The sequence below is a fragment of the Stegostoma tigrinum genome, chromosome 15 (genome assembly GCF_030684315.1).
Source record: "Stegostoma tigrinum isolate sSteTig4 chromosome 15, sSteTig4.hap1, whole genome shotgun sequence".
In the NCBI taxonomy this organism is placed as follows: Eukaryota; Metazoa; Chordata; class Chondrichthyes; order Orectolobiformes; family Stegostomatidae; genus Stegostoma; species Stegostoma tigrinum.
In genome coordinates this window covers 18,584,490-18,601,641 of record NC_081368.1, presented here as the reverse complement: position 1 = coordinate 18,601,641, position 17,152 = coordinate 18,584,490, and the positions used below count along the sequence as shown (strand labels likewise).

The 17,152-nt window shown below is 42.3% G+C and overlaps 1 protein-coding gene across 5 annotated transcripts in view; it reads right to left on the bottom strand.

Annotated features, from left to right (window-relative positions):
* LOC125459022 (beta-arrestin-1-like) overlaps positions 1-17,152 on the bottom strand; it is a 68,170-nt gene that overhangs the window by 27,732 nt on the left and 23,286 nt on the right. For 4 of the 5 annotated variants that reach the window (XM_059651359.1, XM_048544900.2, XM_048544901.2 and 1 more), the window contains 5 exons: positions 16,326-16,370; positions 9,343-9,539; positions 7,324-7,383; positions 3,134-3,201; positions 1,818-1,953 (listed from right to left, as the gene is read on the bottom strand). In XM_059651359.1, coding sequence (XP_059507342.1) covers positions 1,818-1,953; positions 3,134-3,201; positions 7,324-7,383; positions 9,343-9,539; positions 16,326-16,370 — 506 coding nt within the window. Of the gene's footprint in view, positions 1-1,817; positions 1,954-3,133; positions 3,202-7,323; positions 7,384-9,342; positions 9,540-16,325; positions 16,371-16,604; positions 16,692-17,152 lie in introns of those variants that run through there. The other variant, XM_048544902.2, reaches the window with a different exon arrangement.

Here is a 17,152-nt window from a genome sequence, read left to right as displayed (position 1 = left end):
AGTAACTGGTCTCCAGGATGAACATTTCCCATCAACTACCTCCCTCTGTCTTCTTTCAGCAAGCCAATTTCTGATCCAAACTGCTATATCTCCCACAATTCCATTCCTCCGCATTTTGTACAATAGCCTACTGTGGGGAACCTTATCGAACGCCTTGCTGAAATCCATATACACCACATCAACCGGTTTACTCTCATCTACCTGTTTGGTCACCTTAAAGAACTCAATAAGATTTGTGAGGCACGACCTTACCTTCACAAAACCGTGCTGACTCTCCCTAATCAATTTATTCTTTTCTAGATGATTATAAATCCTATCCCTTATAACCTTTTCCAACATTTTACCAACAACTGAGGTAAGGCTCACTGGTCTATAATTACCAGGGTTGTCTCTACTCTCCTTCTTGAACAGGGGAACCACATTTGCTATCCTCCAGTCATTTGGCACTATTCCTGTAGACAATGACGAGTTAAAGATCACTGCCAAAGGCTCGGCAATCTCCTCCCTGGCTTCCCAGAGGATCCGAGGATAAATCCCATCTGGCCCAGGGGACTTTTCTATCTTAACCCTCTGAAGGATTTCTAATAACTCCTCCTTGTGAACCTCAATCCCACCTAGTCTAGTAGCCTGTATCTCAGTATTCTCCTCGACAACATTGTCGTTTTCTAGAGTGAATACTGTTGAAAAATATTCATTTAGCACTTCCCCTATCTCATCTGACTCCATACACAACTTACCACTACTATCCTTGATTGGGCCTAATCTTACTTTCATCATTCTTTTATTCCTTAAATACCTATAGAAATCCTTAGGGTTTACCCTGATCCTATCCGCCAACAACTTCTCATGTCTCCTCCTGGCTCTTCTGAGCTCACACTTTAGGTCTTTCCTGGCTACCTCATAGCCCTCAAGTGCCCTAACTGAGCCTTCGCATCTCATCCTAACATAAGCCTTCTTCTTCCTCTTGACCAGAGATTCCACCTCCTTCGTAAACCACGGCTCCCACACTCTACAGTTTCCTCCCTGCCTGACAGGTACATATTTACCTAGGGCACACAGGAGCTGTTCCTTGAATAAGCTCCACATTTCTAATGTGCCCATCCCCTGCAGTTTCCTTCCCCATTCTATGCTCCCTAAATCTTGCCTAATCTCATCGTAATTGCCTTTCCTCCAGCTATAACTCTTGCCCAGTGGTATACACCTATCCCTTTCCATCACTAAAGTAAACATAAACAGAATTGTGATCGCTATCACCAAAGTGCTCACCTACTTCCAAATCTAACACCTGGCCGGGCTCATTACCCACTACCAAATCTAATTTATCCTGTTTTTTTTGTGTAACAAGACATGCCTGGGCAATTTTACAGATTATCAGGTGAATGCCAGCATTGTGAGTGTACTGGAATAGCTTGACTAGAGGAGCAGCAAGTTATGGTGTACAAATCTTTAGTACTATTACCGGAATGTTGTCCGGGCCCACAGTCTTGGCAGTATCTAATGCTCCCAACCATTTCTTTATGTCACATGGAGTGAATCAAATTGACCTAAGACTAGCAACTGGGTTCACTGGAGGAGGCTGAGATGGATCATCCACTTCACACTTCCGGCTGAAGATTGCTGCAAATACCTCAGCCTTATTTTTGATTGAGAATTTGTACTCAAGTAGGGCTTGAAGAGTCAGGCTTCTGGCTCATAAGCTCTCATGCTGAATATTGAGCAATTACACTGTGGTAGTCACCCTGAGCTATAATCAAGATGATTTGGGTGACCATCCTGTTTGCTGGCATCGCCACTGTCTAAGAGATAATCAAACTGACCTCTTTGTCAAGCGATGCTTCCAGTTGTAATGGCTTATCTGACATGAGAAATTGCCGAGTTATTTCCGCTTTGGGCTGCACTGTGCTTTTCTCTGGGGCGTACTGGATTTTGCGGATGACCAACTTCACTGAATTCCTGTAACGCGAAGCAAAAAAACACATTAATGTCAGCATGCCACAGGAAATTAACTTTAAGTCTGATTCACACCTGAATGGAGTGAATAAGTTATAAAGCAGTGAAAAATGTATATTGATCATTGGTACTCAGTTTTCAAAGTTTCCCCCTTGCTCTAATTTTCTCAGTGCCTTTTCAAATATACTACTAGCATATTCTGTTCACATGGACACCCTTGAAGATTGTGAGCCCATTGGGAGGGGATTGAAGCAATTTACCCATCTCCTCATTTCTGGCACTTGCCTTTAATGGTTCCCACCACTTAAATCAGGTTTCCTCTCGTGAGATTTCATCAGGACTTCCAAAGTATTATGAAAATCAAGTTAGGCTAGAAATTTAAATGTAATTAATGCTAGACTTTCAGATTAATCCTTGAATGATGCAATCACAATTTGAATTGATTTAAATCTGAGAATAAGGAACGCTATTTTCCCTGTGTGAAGAAGGAAACTGAAATCTATGACTGTAAGTCTGCTATTTATTTACTTTTATTTAGAAACCTCCACATCCAAAAGTCCATGAATTAAACAGACAGTTGGAATATGAAATAAACTTGGTTAAGAAACTGAAAACAGATATATCCAAGTCAGGATGGTGAATAGCTTAGAGGGGAAGCTTACAAGTGATAATGCTATGCACTGCCTTTGTCCTTTTAGGTGGTAGAGGTCATGGGTTTGTAAAGTGCTGCGTAATGAGCCTTGATGAAATTCTGCAGTGTACCTTGCAGTTCTGAGTCTTGGCGATGGAGGAAGGGAAGGTTTGTGGAAGTGGTGTCGGTCAAATGCATTGCTTTATCCTGGTTGATTTCAAGCTTCTTGAATGTTGTTGGAGTTGCACTCAATGAGCATTGAATTATCCTTTGCCTGCCCACTGATACCAATAAAGAGAATTTAAGATACCAGAAAAATCAGAAGCAACTGGTCTGCATTGCCAATGAAATCGAAGTGGCAGTGAGGAAAAGAAAGGAAAAGTAAAAATATGCAAAGGAACATTTCATGTATGCTTAACTTAAATTCCGTGAGATTTTTAATGGATGCATTTTGATTTGTTGGCTTCTTTCCCTCCAGCTTTCACCGTCACTGTGGGGAGATGATTGTCTGTTTTGCGATGTTGGCAATTAGAAAGGTAAAAGTAGCCGTACCTTTTATGAATCTTTTCCTCCAGGTTATCTGCACAGAATCCTTTCACCTCAAAGTCCACACCACAGGCCTGTAAAAGAAGTAAGGTGCATTTTAGTTTACACTAACTAGGATAACGTTAAGTCACCAATTATTTTAAAAAAGCCATTGCCCTTCCTTAATTATTATGCTTTGAAGCTAACACTGTTAATCAAATTGTAATCCACAAAAGTTTGTGGCATTCAATGGCAATATGTCATAATAACACAAAATAAGCCAATATGTTATTTGATGTGAGGCTTTTCTTGTCACCATGACGGATACGGACTACACTTGCGCATTTTGGATTATGTTTACTGCAACCCTGACCCTCAGAAAGTATAGGAAATAAACAGGATCAGGTCCATTTCTGTAAAGGGACACATTTGCAGAGTCGTTGGTGTAGATCTTCATTTTGTGTGACAGCGTGAAACAGTGACAGAATGTCAGAAACTGGTTCTACATCTTTCCCAATCTTTTATTTCCCAAAAGAATATTCAAAGAAAATCAGGAGAAGAAATACAAACTACTCCATCGACCCACAAAGTCAAAATCTAGTCCAATTCTCAATTCTTCCCCTGCCCTGCTTTAACTTGTGTGACAACTTTCCGATTGTTCTGACTGCAAGAATGATCAATGTGTTGTTAGCTGAAAACCAGATATTTTAGATTTCTGCGATACTGAAGCCCTCAGCTCCTTTGGTCTGGTTTACAAATATCTATATAGAACATAGAACATAGAACATAAAACATTACAGCACAGTACAAGCCCTTCGGTCCTCGATGTTGTGCCGACCTGTCATACCGATCTCAAGCCCATCTAACCCACACTATTCTGTGTACGTCCATATGCTTATCCAAGACGCCTTAAATGTACCCAAAGTTGGTGAATCTACTACCGTTGCAGACAAAGCGTTCCATTCCCTTACTACTCTGAGTAAAGAAACTACGTCTGACATCTGTCCTATATCTTTCACCCCTCAATTTAAAGCTATGCCCCCTTGTGCTCGCCGTCACCATCGTGGCTGAGTTTTATTTTTGAGATGGTGTGCTGCTATTTTACAACGTTTGCTGAGCTGTCGACCTGGTGTTTAGTTTATTCTGTGCTGGGCTGAGTGGCGTTACATACCAAATAATGGGGAGCGCATTTAAAATAACTTGAGAGTGCTTTTGCTCTTGGCAGAATTTTAGTGATGTTTTTGGAAGTAAGATGGCCATAGTCTTCCCAACCATAGGGCTGCTCGCCAATGCAGGGATTGAAACCTCCAGAGTGTTGGCATTACTCTACATCGCAAGCCAACTGTTCAACCAAGCTTTGGAAGTGATTCCATGAAACATAACCATTTCTTCTAAAGCTGAGACCAACTGCTTTAAAGTTGATACACGTGTGTGTCATCAACGAGTCCCATGTTTGTGACAGAAATCTTTATTGGAACTAGTAGACTGTACAGCGTTAATGTTGTCCATGCCTACCTCCTCCATAATGTTGACACTCTTTGTAAAATACGATGTTGCACTAATTCATTGATACAACTTTAACACCAGAAATATCCTGGTGTGTAGAAAGTATAATGCAGGTTTTTTTACATGTTATCCATACAGATCAGTGAATGTTATCAAACAGTAAAGGCTACAAGCTTTCAATGCTGCTATCATTTTGCCACTTCAACCAAGAGAAAAGCCTTCTTCAAAGCAAAAAACTTGTAACGGATTAAATATCCACTGTTTTATTTATTAATCAGCAGATGGTGCTGTTACTCTTTGTGAATGACTGCTGAGTTGTTTACAGGAAGGGAATACACTCCTATTCCTAGATAATGGGAACTGCAGATGCTGGAGAATCCGAGATAACAAAGTGTGGGGCTTGATGACAACAGCAGGCCAAGCAGCATCTTAGGAGCACAAAAGCTGACATTTTGGGCCTAGACCCTTCATGGCCTAGGCCTGAAACATCAGCTTTTGTGCTCCTAAGATGCTGCTTGGCCTGTTGTGTTCATCTGGCCCCACACTTTGTTATCTAGGACACTCCTATTGCTCCATTCTTACTCTACTCAGCTTTATCTTCCTCATTTTCATACGAGTTACATTCCCCCATGAATTCCTTGAGGTGAAAAGGTCAAGCTTGAGAGAGCACTGGTGTGAGGTGATTGGCAAAAGAAGCAATGCAGACATGAAGAAAAATGCTTTACTTCATAAATTTAAAACCTGGCCTGCACTGCCTGAATGTACTACAAAGGTCCATTCAATCATGGATTTTCCAAGGAGATTGGCTAAGAAACTGGAGGGGTTTTAAAAAGTCAGGTTACTGGGAAAGCTTGTGGGAATGGGATTAGCTGAGTTGCTTTTGAAGGGAGCTGCTCCAGCCTCAATGGATTTGATGGTTGTGCAGTGGTAATATCACTGGTGCAGTGATCTGGGAAGACCCAAGCTTAACATTCTGGTGATATGGCTTCAAACCGCATTTTGGCAGATATTGGAATTTAAATTCACTTTATTAATAATTCTGGAATTAGGAACTTGTCTCCGTCACGGTGAGCACGAAACTATTGGTATTTGTTGAAACCATATGGTTCACAAACATCCTTCAGGGAAGGAAACATACCATTCCTACCCAAGTTCAGTTACATGTAACTCTAGGTCCACAGCACAGTCATTGACACTTAATGCCGCTCTGAAATGATCTATCAAATCTCTCAGTAAAAGAGCAATTAGGAATGGGCAACAGTATTGCCTTGCTGGTGATGCCCACATCCCATTAAAGAATAAATAAAAAATGTTATCTTGCTGCGCTGTAGTGATTCTACGATTGTGTTCTTATGTATGCATCTGGGCTTACTGGTTCCAAAGTCACTGGAGAGTGTTTAGGGGCAAATTGGTCTGCCTTGCCCTCATTGACAGGATTCATACATGACTAGGATTCGGTTATTCATGATTAATCAATTCATTTTAAACTGAAACTCGGCATGAAAACACATCAGGAAGAAAAGGGCACATGTAAATTGTGTTAAAGGAGAGAACAAGAAGCATTTGTTTCTGCCTGTTGCTATGCCAAGGGGTATGATTGGATAATGTGTCTTGACTGTTGATTGCTCTCTAGAGGTTTTGAGAATGTTCATATTCAACCTTTTTGTATCCCAAACCTAGCAGAAGCTAATTAAAAATATCATGTGTCTGTAACAACTCCTACAAAAGAAAAAAATAGTTCAAATGCAGTCAAGAAAATGTGGTTTGCCGAAAAACGTTCTGGGGCATTGGCTTGTAACTATAGATATAGGCATATGGCCAACATTCCCTCAATTTTATGATGGAGGTTTGCGGTAACAATTGAAATTATTTGCTCTTGATTCCAGTAATGTTATGAACATTATGTTATGTAACTGTTATGAACTCCTGTTCTCTGTTGGTGAAGCTAATATGTTTCAACATTGCTTGTTCTCACAATATAATTCAGTTATAGACACTCTGGGACCAACGTTCAGCAATTGACCACGTATTGTGCATAGGAAGGCGAGTGTGAAACAGCTCAGTATCAAGAAGGATAGGGTAATGCTGCATCTCAGCCATTCTACTGGACAACAAAATTTGTCTGATGCTTGTTGCCTGCAGGGCTGAAATTGAGCAAGAACCATTCGCACCAGAAACTGGTGATGGTGAAATTATGCAAAGACAGGGCCAATATTCAAGGCAAAGAGACACTAAGAGTGGTGCACCAGGTCTATAAAATTTGTGAATCTTAATCCATTTGTCCAAAAAGGCTGGAGGTTGCTCTCAGAATGACTCAGAAAACTTCTATTATTGATCTTTTTGAACTTAGAAACGACCCTGGCATGCAATCATTGGCTTCCATATCCTCTTCTCTCCTACCCACTCCAGCCAGCGCCCAGACCTGACCTGTCAGCCAGGTCAGTAGAGCATCTGGTCAATACTGCCTGAACTATGGCAAAACCCCATCTGGAGAGTGCAATCAAAGTAGGAGCAAGACAATTAACGTTCGGACCTAAGATGCTGACATTAAGGAGGCGATGCTGTCACTTTGTCAACTTGCTCACTACTATAGGTGGAGATTGAAGATCATTCTTCGTCCCCAACCCATGTTTCTTCATTGACAATGGGGAATTACTCATTTTGTCCAATGTATCTGCCCAGGTGATATTTCAAAAAAAAGTTATGTTTACCTTTCCATGGTCTTCTGATCCTGGCTGCAAGGTGATTGAGCATGGCAGGTTTGGAGGGATCTGGAAAGATTTAAACCATTTCAAATCAAAATAAGTTTCAAAATGACCTTCAAATTATGGTCAATAAAAACTGAAAGAACGACAGATAATGTAAATCGGAAACATAAACAGAAATTCCTGGAAAAGTTCAGCAGGTCTGCCAGCATCACTGGAGAGAAATCAGAGTTAACATTTTGGATTGCAAGACTATTTCTCAGAATCAGTTCTGGTTTCTCTCCATGGATGCTGCTGGACTGGTTGAATTTTCTCTCGCAATATCTGTTTTTGTTTCAAATTATAGTCCTTGGGACACCAAGGCCATTAAAAAAATCTCTTCTGAGCCATTAAATGTTAAGAAATACTAAACTAAATCGGCCTCCCTTGAAGACAAAGATCAATACAAGTCTGCAAGACATGCACATTAAAGATGTAAGCAGTTTGTTATATTTAGACTATTAACAGACCTCGAGTTAAAGTCATGAGTTACAAGGGATCAGTTCTCAAATAAACAACAACAGATGTAGGAAGCTGAGGTAATTTAACTCCTTTAAAAGTGATCTGTTGAAAAATCATTCTATCAGAGCTCAAAAGCTGCAGAGATCTTTGCTTGAGGGCAAAGTGGAGGGCAGCAAAATGTGGGGTCAACTGAAGTATAGCCAAATTACAGAGCGGTTACAAATAAGTAACAGTGAATACACAAAGATGTTGCAAGTTTGAGATGAGTGACAAACCATGAAAAGTAGATCTCCTAGCACTTACAGCTATAAGCGGCAACAGCAGCAGCTTGCCAGTCTAGTTAGATGAGGTGTTAGCCAGTGGGTTTTGGGTTAATGTTCTTGAGGACTTTGATGACATGCTGAAAGGCAATCGTAAACTTTGAAACTACTCTTGTGATTGACAAATGCCTTTCAATGTAGAAAAGTGTGTGCTGATACATTTTGGCGAGAAAATTATGGAGGTTAGAATGAGCTGAATGGTCTATCCTATAATCGCTCTATGATTCTAGAGATTTCTCAGAAAATAAGGAGATAAGAAATAACTCCCAGAAACAGGTAGAGCTGGGGTCAGATCTGAGGGTGAATGCAACAAACCATGAGAAGAACCAAGTCCATCTCAAATGCACCTGTGGCTGAGGTAGGACAAGAGGCAGATGAAACGTTTACTTACAGGAGTGTTGTCATTTCAATATTACAATGAGGCTGCATGGGTTCATTTTAATATTCATTGTATTTTTGCTTTGTATACACAAGCCCCATAATCTATATCCCAGGATGACAAATTGCTATGTACCACCAAAATCCTTCCAGAATCTTTGCCAGATCCTGCAATTATCTGCTATTTCAGGTTTTCTACTCGTGGTAATCAAGCTCTCTGTAATTGAGAATCCCACTCAAAGCAACCTCACTGGGAAATTCTACATGATATTCAGTAACTTCTTCTTCAGGGTCTTCCCATCTCCCATCAGCAGCGGGTCATGTACGTGCCCATGATCCAGAGGCTCAAGCTTCAAGTCCCACCTCAGGTTCTAAAAGCTAATGACAGTGTGTCTGTAATGGGACCCAACAAATCAACCAGTAAATCTTTCCAACATATGTCAAAGGCAGGCAGTATGAGTGCGAGCCTGTCACGTGATGGAACAAGTTGTAGAGTCTCTCCCGTGACAAGCCACAACTCCAGATGTCAAAATGCATGTAAAAATGGCAGCTCCTGCTGTCATTCTTGCTCAGAATTTGGCCATGCCTCAACTGGATCACAGTTTTGGTCTCTCCATTAAAAAAAGGGAAGCATTGGAGAAGGTGCAAGAAGGAGTTACTAGTATGATAGCAGAACTGACAGGTCGTAACTTTGAGGAAATATTGGAAAAAAAAACCCTGGAGTTAATTTTAGCAGGAAGCCTGGGAAATCCATAATTCTGGGTTAGTTACCAGAGCTGACGGTTTTGATAACAACAAGGACCATCTGGTGCCATTATAGTCATACCTGGAAGGTGAAAGGGTAGCAGTTCTCTTTCAGTTTGCTAGCCAGCCTTTCCTGCAGTGGAGTCAGTGGCGTTTTGTTGCCTGCAATGGGTGGATAGACCTGGATTGTCTCACTGTAAATATCCTTTCGGAAACTAAGGTCCATGACATCCAAATCTTCCCTTCCATATCGGAATGCACATGTCAATGTCACGTAAGCTGTTTAACAGGGAAAGGAAGAAAGAAATTTTCAGCAAGTGAGTTAATAACACTGTTAAGTGTATAGGGAATCAAACTTATAAAATTAATGGTTGCGTGTAGCAGTATTAACAAAGTAAAATCGGCTCCTGATTCTGTAAAGAAGCACGTTTGAGTCACAAAGCCACATATTGAGATGTTAGGGCAAGAGGTCACCAGCTTGATCAAACATGTAGATTTGAAGGCGTGTTTTTCTGAACCAGTTTGTTTCAACTCGAGAACAGAGTCAGTCCTGGACTTTCATGTTAACTTTAGTCATCAGTTTATGGCTAATCTGTAAGGTTGCTTATTTTAGAATGCCTTTAGGGGAAGGTAGAACCATCGATTTCTTGACTTCAGATATGACTGCTAAACTTTCCTTCCCTATCTGGGCATATTTTTGGTCTACATTAGGCATTCCTCTCCATTTGGCCACCTAGGAGCTAATACTAACCCAAAGCCATATGGGGAGGCACCACACGTCAATACCAAATCTTGCTTGGGGTCATTGTTAGGTGATGATAGCTGTTTCTTCATTTCCCTGAAAGCTATGGCTTGGCAATGAAACCATTTCCAAGGCCGACATTTTTTTAGAGTTGATGCAAATGTGCCAGGATGGAGGCCAGGTTATATATAAGCTTTGCATAAAAATTCACCAGTCCAAGTAAAGACTTAAGCTCTGGTACAGACCTGGTAACAGGGGCATCATTGCTCACCTCATTTCATCTTCGAACAAGTGTAGCCCAAGTAGGTCATTTGGGGTGACTGAAACACACATTTTTCCTTTTTTAGGTGTAAACCCACCTGGGAGAACTGTCTAAGGACTATGTCCAAATTGTCTAATTGTTCCATATTGGTCTTCCCTGTTACTATGTCATCTCAGTAAAGGCAACCTGGGATAAACCTTGCAAAATGTTCTCAATTGCCTGCTGAAAATTGCACAGGCAAACCTCACATATTGGTACAAACCCTTATGGGTATTAATTGTAGCATACTTCTGGGAATCCTCATCTAACCTCAGCTACAAGTACCCATAGCTCATGTCTACCTTTGTGATGGACAAACCACACCTGCCCCCAACCCTTCCCAGCTTTGCATATAAATCCTCTGTGTGAGGGAATGCGTACTTATCCAGCTGTGAAAAGTGGGCTGCCATTTGTTTAAAATCCCCTCAAAAGCAAACCGACCCATTGGTCTTCAAAATCAACACAACCGGTGCTGCCCACTCCGCAAGCTGGATTGGTTTGATGATTTCTTCGCTTCCCAGCCTGCTGATTTCTGCCTCTGCTGCTTTTGTCTATAAGGCAACTGGCACTGGGTGGGCCTTGTAGAATCGTGGAATTGCTTCCTGGTCAACATACAAGGCGGCATTGGCTCCTTTGATCGGTCCTAGACTTTCCTGAGATACTTTTGGGTATTTAGTTAGAAAGTCACTTAGGCAGCCACTTTTTAATTGAAAAACGTTGAGCCAATCAAGGTGAATCTTTCTCAACCAATTTCTCTCCATCATGCTTGGGTCTGAGCCTTTTATTACAATCAGTGGTGACTGAACCAGCTGCTTCTCATAAGAGACCGGAACCGAAGTTGTGCCCTGAATCTGTAGGGGTTCCCCAGTATACATTCTCAGTCAACCAAGGTCTTACACAAACCTAAAAGTAGGAGTCCAAAGTGAATTTTGTTAAAATCTGCAATCACTGAAATGGCTGCGTCAGTATTAAGCTCCATTAGAACTGGGTGACCAGTTAACCATATGTTCATTTTGATTGGTTCTGATTTTTCTGCACAATTTAACTGCCCCAAGGCAGGTGTAGGTGGACTTTCCAGGGCGTGCATTCTTCTGGCTACTGGTCTATGAGTTCTCTTATTCAATCTAGACCTAATGGGATTCTTTCGCTGTCTCAGCTCTGCACACTGGCAGCAACTACAATGGCTTGCCAGCCTGGAACCTGAAGAAAAAATTAACTGTTTGGCCAAGGCTAGGTTTTGGTTTGGGGTTCCGTGGTGGGCTGACTGAGATTTCCTCTGTTCAGGATACATCCTGAATGTGGCTGTGCAATTGCCTTCACACAAACAGTCTTCCCCAAGCTCAACTGAACTGGCAAGATTGTTTACTTCCATCAGAATACCCTCAGCTGATATGCTCCACTTGCAGTATTTTCCAATGTTAACGTCAATTATACTGCCTGTTTAAAGTCCAGTTGGGCTTAGTCTTTAGGTACTTTTGCATGGTTACATCATTAATCCCACACACCAACCAGTCTGTCAGTATCTCATTAAGACTCATTAAATCAAAGCCACATGGCTCTGCCAGTCTGCTTAACCTGGTCAAAACTTCTGACATGGATTCCCCTGGTTCTTGAATTGTCCAGTAAAAACAATAGCATCTCAGAATTGGACGAGTCTTGGAGTCATGTTATTCCCGAAATAAATCCATCAGCACTTAGAAAGTTTTGTATCTGGTGCCTCAGAGGAAGTTAGGCTCCTAATAATTGATTAAGCTGTGCGTCCACAAGCTGTCAGAATTACTCATTGTTTTTCATCTATCATTTGCTTGGAAAAAAACAATGCATTCTTTCCACATACCGGGCCCAATTTTCGATAGCAGGATTGAACGAGTCAAGTTTCCCAAATATCGGCATGATGTCAGAAGTGCTTACCCCAACTCAAAGACAACTGTTGCGAGCGAGTTTGGGCTTTACTCTTGTTGCCACTGAAATAATTCCACAGAGGCCGTATTGTAATTTATTTACATATGGAGAGTCTTTGACACTGGTCCAGCTCCCTCAGAGATAGCTCCCAGAGTCAGCAGGATGTCTGACACCACTTTTTTTAATCTGTCAGCCTGGACTCCCTGATTGGATCAGATTAACAGCCTCAATCAGGGAACTCATATTTTAAGAGGTCCACCTGGCTGACTTTGTTACAATTACTACTTCTGTCAAGTAGCTGACAGTGAGCAGCGTGGTACCACAGGGTTCAGTACTTAGACCCCAGCTGTTAACAAAATATATCAATGATTTAAATGAAGGACCTAAATGTAATATTTCTAAGTTTGCACAGTGGAAGGGTGAACTGTGTGATGAATACAGAGAGGCTTCACTGTGATTTGGATTAGTTGAGTTAGTGGGCTATGCACAACAGATTAAGTAGAATGCGGATAAATGTTACCACATTGGTGACAAAAATCGGAAGGCATATGATTACATAAGTGATAACTCATTAGAAATGGAGAGGGCAACATGACCCAGGCACCTTGTGAACTGGTCTTTGAAAGTAAGTGTCAAGGTGCAACAGGGAATGAAGAAGGCAAGTGGTATCTTGGCCTTTATAGCGACAGGATTTGAGTACAGGAGCAGGAATGTCTTGCTGCAATTTTACAGGGCCTTGTTCAGATCAGACCTAGAGTACTGTGTGCAGTTTTGGTCTCCTTATCTGTGGAAGGGTGGTCTGGCTTTGGAGGGACTGCAATAAAGGTATATCAGACTGGTTCCTGGGTTGACAAGGTGTAGAGCTGGATGAACACAGCAGGCCCACCAGCATCAGAAGTGCAGGAAAGCTGATGTTCTGGGCCTAGACGCTCTTTCAGAAAATGAAGGGTCGTTTCCTGTAGAAGGGTCTAGGCCCGAAATGTCAACTTTCCTGCTCCTCTGATGCTGCTTGGCCTGCTGTGTTCATCCAGCTCTACACCTTGTTATCTCAGATTCTCCAGCATCTGCAGTTCCTTCTTTCTCTGGTTCCTGGGATGGTAGGACTGATATATAAAGAGACCCTGGATTGAAAAGGACTAAATTCACTGGAGTCCAGAGGAATAAAGGATTAGCTCTTAGAAACCTATGAAATTCTAACAGGACTAGATAGGGTAAATTCAAGAAGGATGTTACCATAATAAGCGAGTTAATCCAAAGGTCATAATTTAAGGGTATGGGGTAGGCCATTTAGGACTGTGATTTGGAGAACGTTTTATCACCCGGAGAGTGATGAGCCTGTCAAATTCTCTGCCACAGAAAGCAGCTGAAGCCAAAGTATTAAATGTTTTCAAGATGCAGTTAGATATAGGTTTTAGGGCTATGGGATCAAAAAGTATGGAGGGAAACTGGGAACAGTTGGATGATCACATTGAATACTAGAGCAGGCTTAAAGGGCTGAATGGCTTACTTCTGCTCCTAGACTCTGTGTTTCTGTTTCTAAATGAAGTAAACATATGGAAGAATCCTGATTAAACAGAGGTATGTATGAGTACAAAAAGCTAAATGGTCTCCTTTTCCTCAGTTCATCAGGTTTAGATTTTCAAACTAGAGTTTAAGGATCACAAAATGCCTTCAAAGGGATCACAGGATTACACAAATCATCATATTCATTACGACTCTTCAATATAATTGGTGACTTAACTTTGCCACTATCTAAGTAACAACACTCCAACAGTACATTCTATATAAAAATGATCCATAAAGATCTGAAATGTTTACACTGAAGCTTGAAAAAAGGTGAGATATCTGCATTTGGATCCAAGTGTGCCACCTTTGTTTTCCTGGCAATATAGACCACAGCCTTATCACTAAATTGTTGTCTGATGGGCACACAAGTCTGTTACAGTTTTTAGATTGTATCAAAGATGTTGCTAGGCTGTTGAGTCTGCCTAATATTCTACACCATGGCTGCATACTTTGCAAGAAGTCACCATGAATGCAAAATAATTTTCATTAAGGATAGGAGAGTGATAATGGGAACTGCGGATGCTGGAGAATCCGAGATAACAAAGTGTGGAACTGGATGAACACAGCAGGCCAAGCAGCATCTTAGGAGCACAAAAGCTGACATTTCGACCTAGACCCTTCATCAGAAAAGGGGGAGAGGGAGAGGGTTCTGAAATAAGTAGGGAGAGAGGGGGAGGCAGATCGAAGATGAATAGAGGAGAAGATAGGTGGAGAGAAGAGTATAGGTAGGGAGGTAGGGAGGGCTATGTCAGTCCGGGGAGGATGGACAGGTCAAGGGGTCGGGATGAGGTTAGTAGGTAGGAAATGGAAGAGTGGCTTGAGGTGGGAGGAGGGGATAGGTCAGAGGAAGAACAAATTAGGGAGGTGGGGAAGAGCTGGGCTGGTTTTGGAATGCAGTGGGGGAAGGGGAGATTTTGAAGCTTGCGAAATCCACATTGATGCCATTGGGCTGCAGGGTTCCCAAGCGGAATATGAGTTGTTGTTCCTGCAATGTTTGGGTGACATCATTGTGGCACTGCAGGAGGCCCATGATGGACATGTCGTGGAAGGAATGGGAGGGGGAGTTGAAATGGCTCACGACTGGGAGGTGCAGTTGTTTGTTGTGAACTGAGCGTAGGTGTTCTGGAAAGTGGTCCGCAAGCCTCTGTTTGGTTTCCCCAAGGTAGAGGAAGCCACAACGGGTACCGCGGATGCAGTATACCACATTGGCAGATGTGCAGGTGAACATCTGCTTGATGTGGAAAGTCATCTTGGGGCCTGGAATGGGGGTGAGTGAGGAGGTGTGGGGGCAAGTGTAGCATTTCCTGCGGTTGCAGGGTAAAGTGCCGGGTGTGGTGGGGTTGGAGGGGAGTGTGGAATGAACAAGGGAGTCCCAGAGAGAGTGGTCTATCCAGAAGACAGACAAGGGTGGGGATGGAAAAATGTCTTTGGTGGTGGGGTCGGATTGTAGATGGCGGAAGTGTTGGAGGATGATGCGTTGCATGCAGAGATTGGTAGGGTGGTACGTGAGAATGAGGGGGATTCTGTTTTGGCAGTTATTACGGGGACGTGGTGTGAGGGATGAGTTGCGGGAAATGTGGGAGACACGGTTGAGGGCATTCTTGGCCACTGCAGGGGTGGAAGTTGCAGTCCTTGAAGATCGAGGACATCTGGGATGCACAGGAGTGGAATGCGTCATTCTGGGAGCAGATGCGGCAGAGGCGAAGGAATTGGGAATAGGGGATAGAATTTTGGAAGGAAGCTGGGTGAGAGGAGGTGTATTCTGGGTAGCTGTGGGAGTCGGTGGGCTTGAAATGGACATTGGTTTCTAGGTGGTTACCTGAGGTGGAGACAGAGAGGTCCACGAAGGTGAGGGATGTGTTGGATATGGTCCAGGTGAACTTGAGGTTGGGGTGGAAGGTGTTGGTGAAGTGGATGAACTGCTCGAGCTCCTCTGGGGAGCAAGAGGTGGCGCCGATACAGTCATCAATGTAACAGAGGAAGAGGTGGGGTTTAGGGCCAGAGTAGTTTCGGAAGAGGAACTGTTCCATGTAACCTACAAAGATGCAGGCATAGCTTGGGCCCATGCGGGTACCCATGGCCACGTCCTTTGCCTGTAGGAAGTGGGAGCAATCGAAAGAGAAGTTGTTCAGGGTGAGGACGAGCTCGGCTAGGCAGATGAGGGTGCCAGTGGAGGGGGACTGGTCGGGTCTGCGGGAGAGGAAGAAGCAGAGGGCCTTTAGGTCATCTGCATGGGGAATGCAAGTGTATAGGGATGGGCTCAGTTCCACTGCTCAATCCCCAATAATTTATCAATAAACCTTTTTCACTACCTCTCAGAGTGTTCTTTGATGCTGAGGTGACTAACCAACATCATACTGGAGCTAAGTCCTTCCTCATCAACATTCAATGACAGATGGTTTATAGCTCAGAAACAGAACACTGGAGTCAGCAGTAAGCCATAGAGATGAGAAAAAGTCATATGGTGGGCCAGTGACAATAGCGTACCCATTGAGAAGTGGAAAAGCCAAGTAATCAAATCATAGAATGGCAAATCTGTAAACAGAATCCTTACCTTTTCTACCCTTTAAATAATCCGGATCAAGCAGCAACATGCCATCTGCAAGAAATAAGGCAACACATCATTGAGATCAAAAACATGAATACAATTTATTCACCAAAAAATGTGCTTCATAGATCCTAACTCCAATTGGGACTGGAACTCCTTTAGGTATAACTTTAACAAACATTTTTAAAATGCGTATATTTCAAACTATTTATTATCCAAGCTGAGATAAAGAAATTCAAAAGACTGCATTTCCTGGAATGTTTGTAAGAATTATCCTTTGCTTACTCAGTATTGTCTGACCTTCTCAAGATGCTTTTGTGTACTGACAATGTGGTTCACAAGCACTGAGAATCTTCAGGGAAAAGCTCAAATAATGATCCTCTGTAAGTGATTACAGTACAGCCGATCTATTATCAGGCATAATCCTGGTCACACATCTGCTCAGCCTCTGCCTGTGTCTATTTTGCAGTAAGTTACAGAGCAGTGAGGACTTGGGCTGTTTTTAAAAAGGACCTGAGAGGTGACTTTTCATGCAGAACATTGTGCATGTGTGGAATGAGCTGCCAGAAGAAGTAGTGAAGGCAGGTACAATTATAGCATTTAAAAGATATCCGAATAGGAATATGCATAGGAAGGGTGTAGAGGCATATGGGCTAAATGTTGGCAAATGGGATATCTGGAAAGCTTGGATGAAGGTCTGTTTCTGTGAAGCATGATTCTATAACCATGACTCTATCTTGCAGCTAAAATGGAAGATTTTCACCATTCAAAGGTAAAATGAATAATTCCTGCATTTTACACATACAGACTTTATGACTCCTGCTATTTTTTTA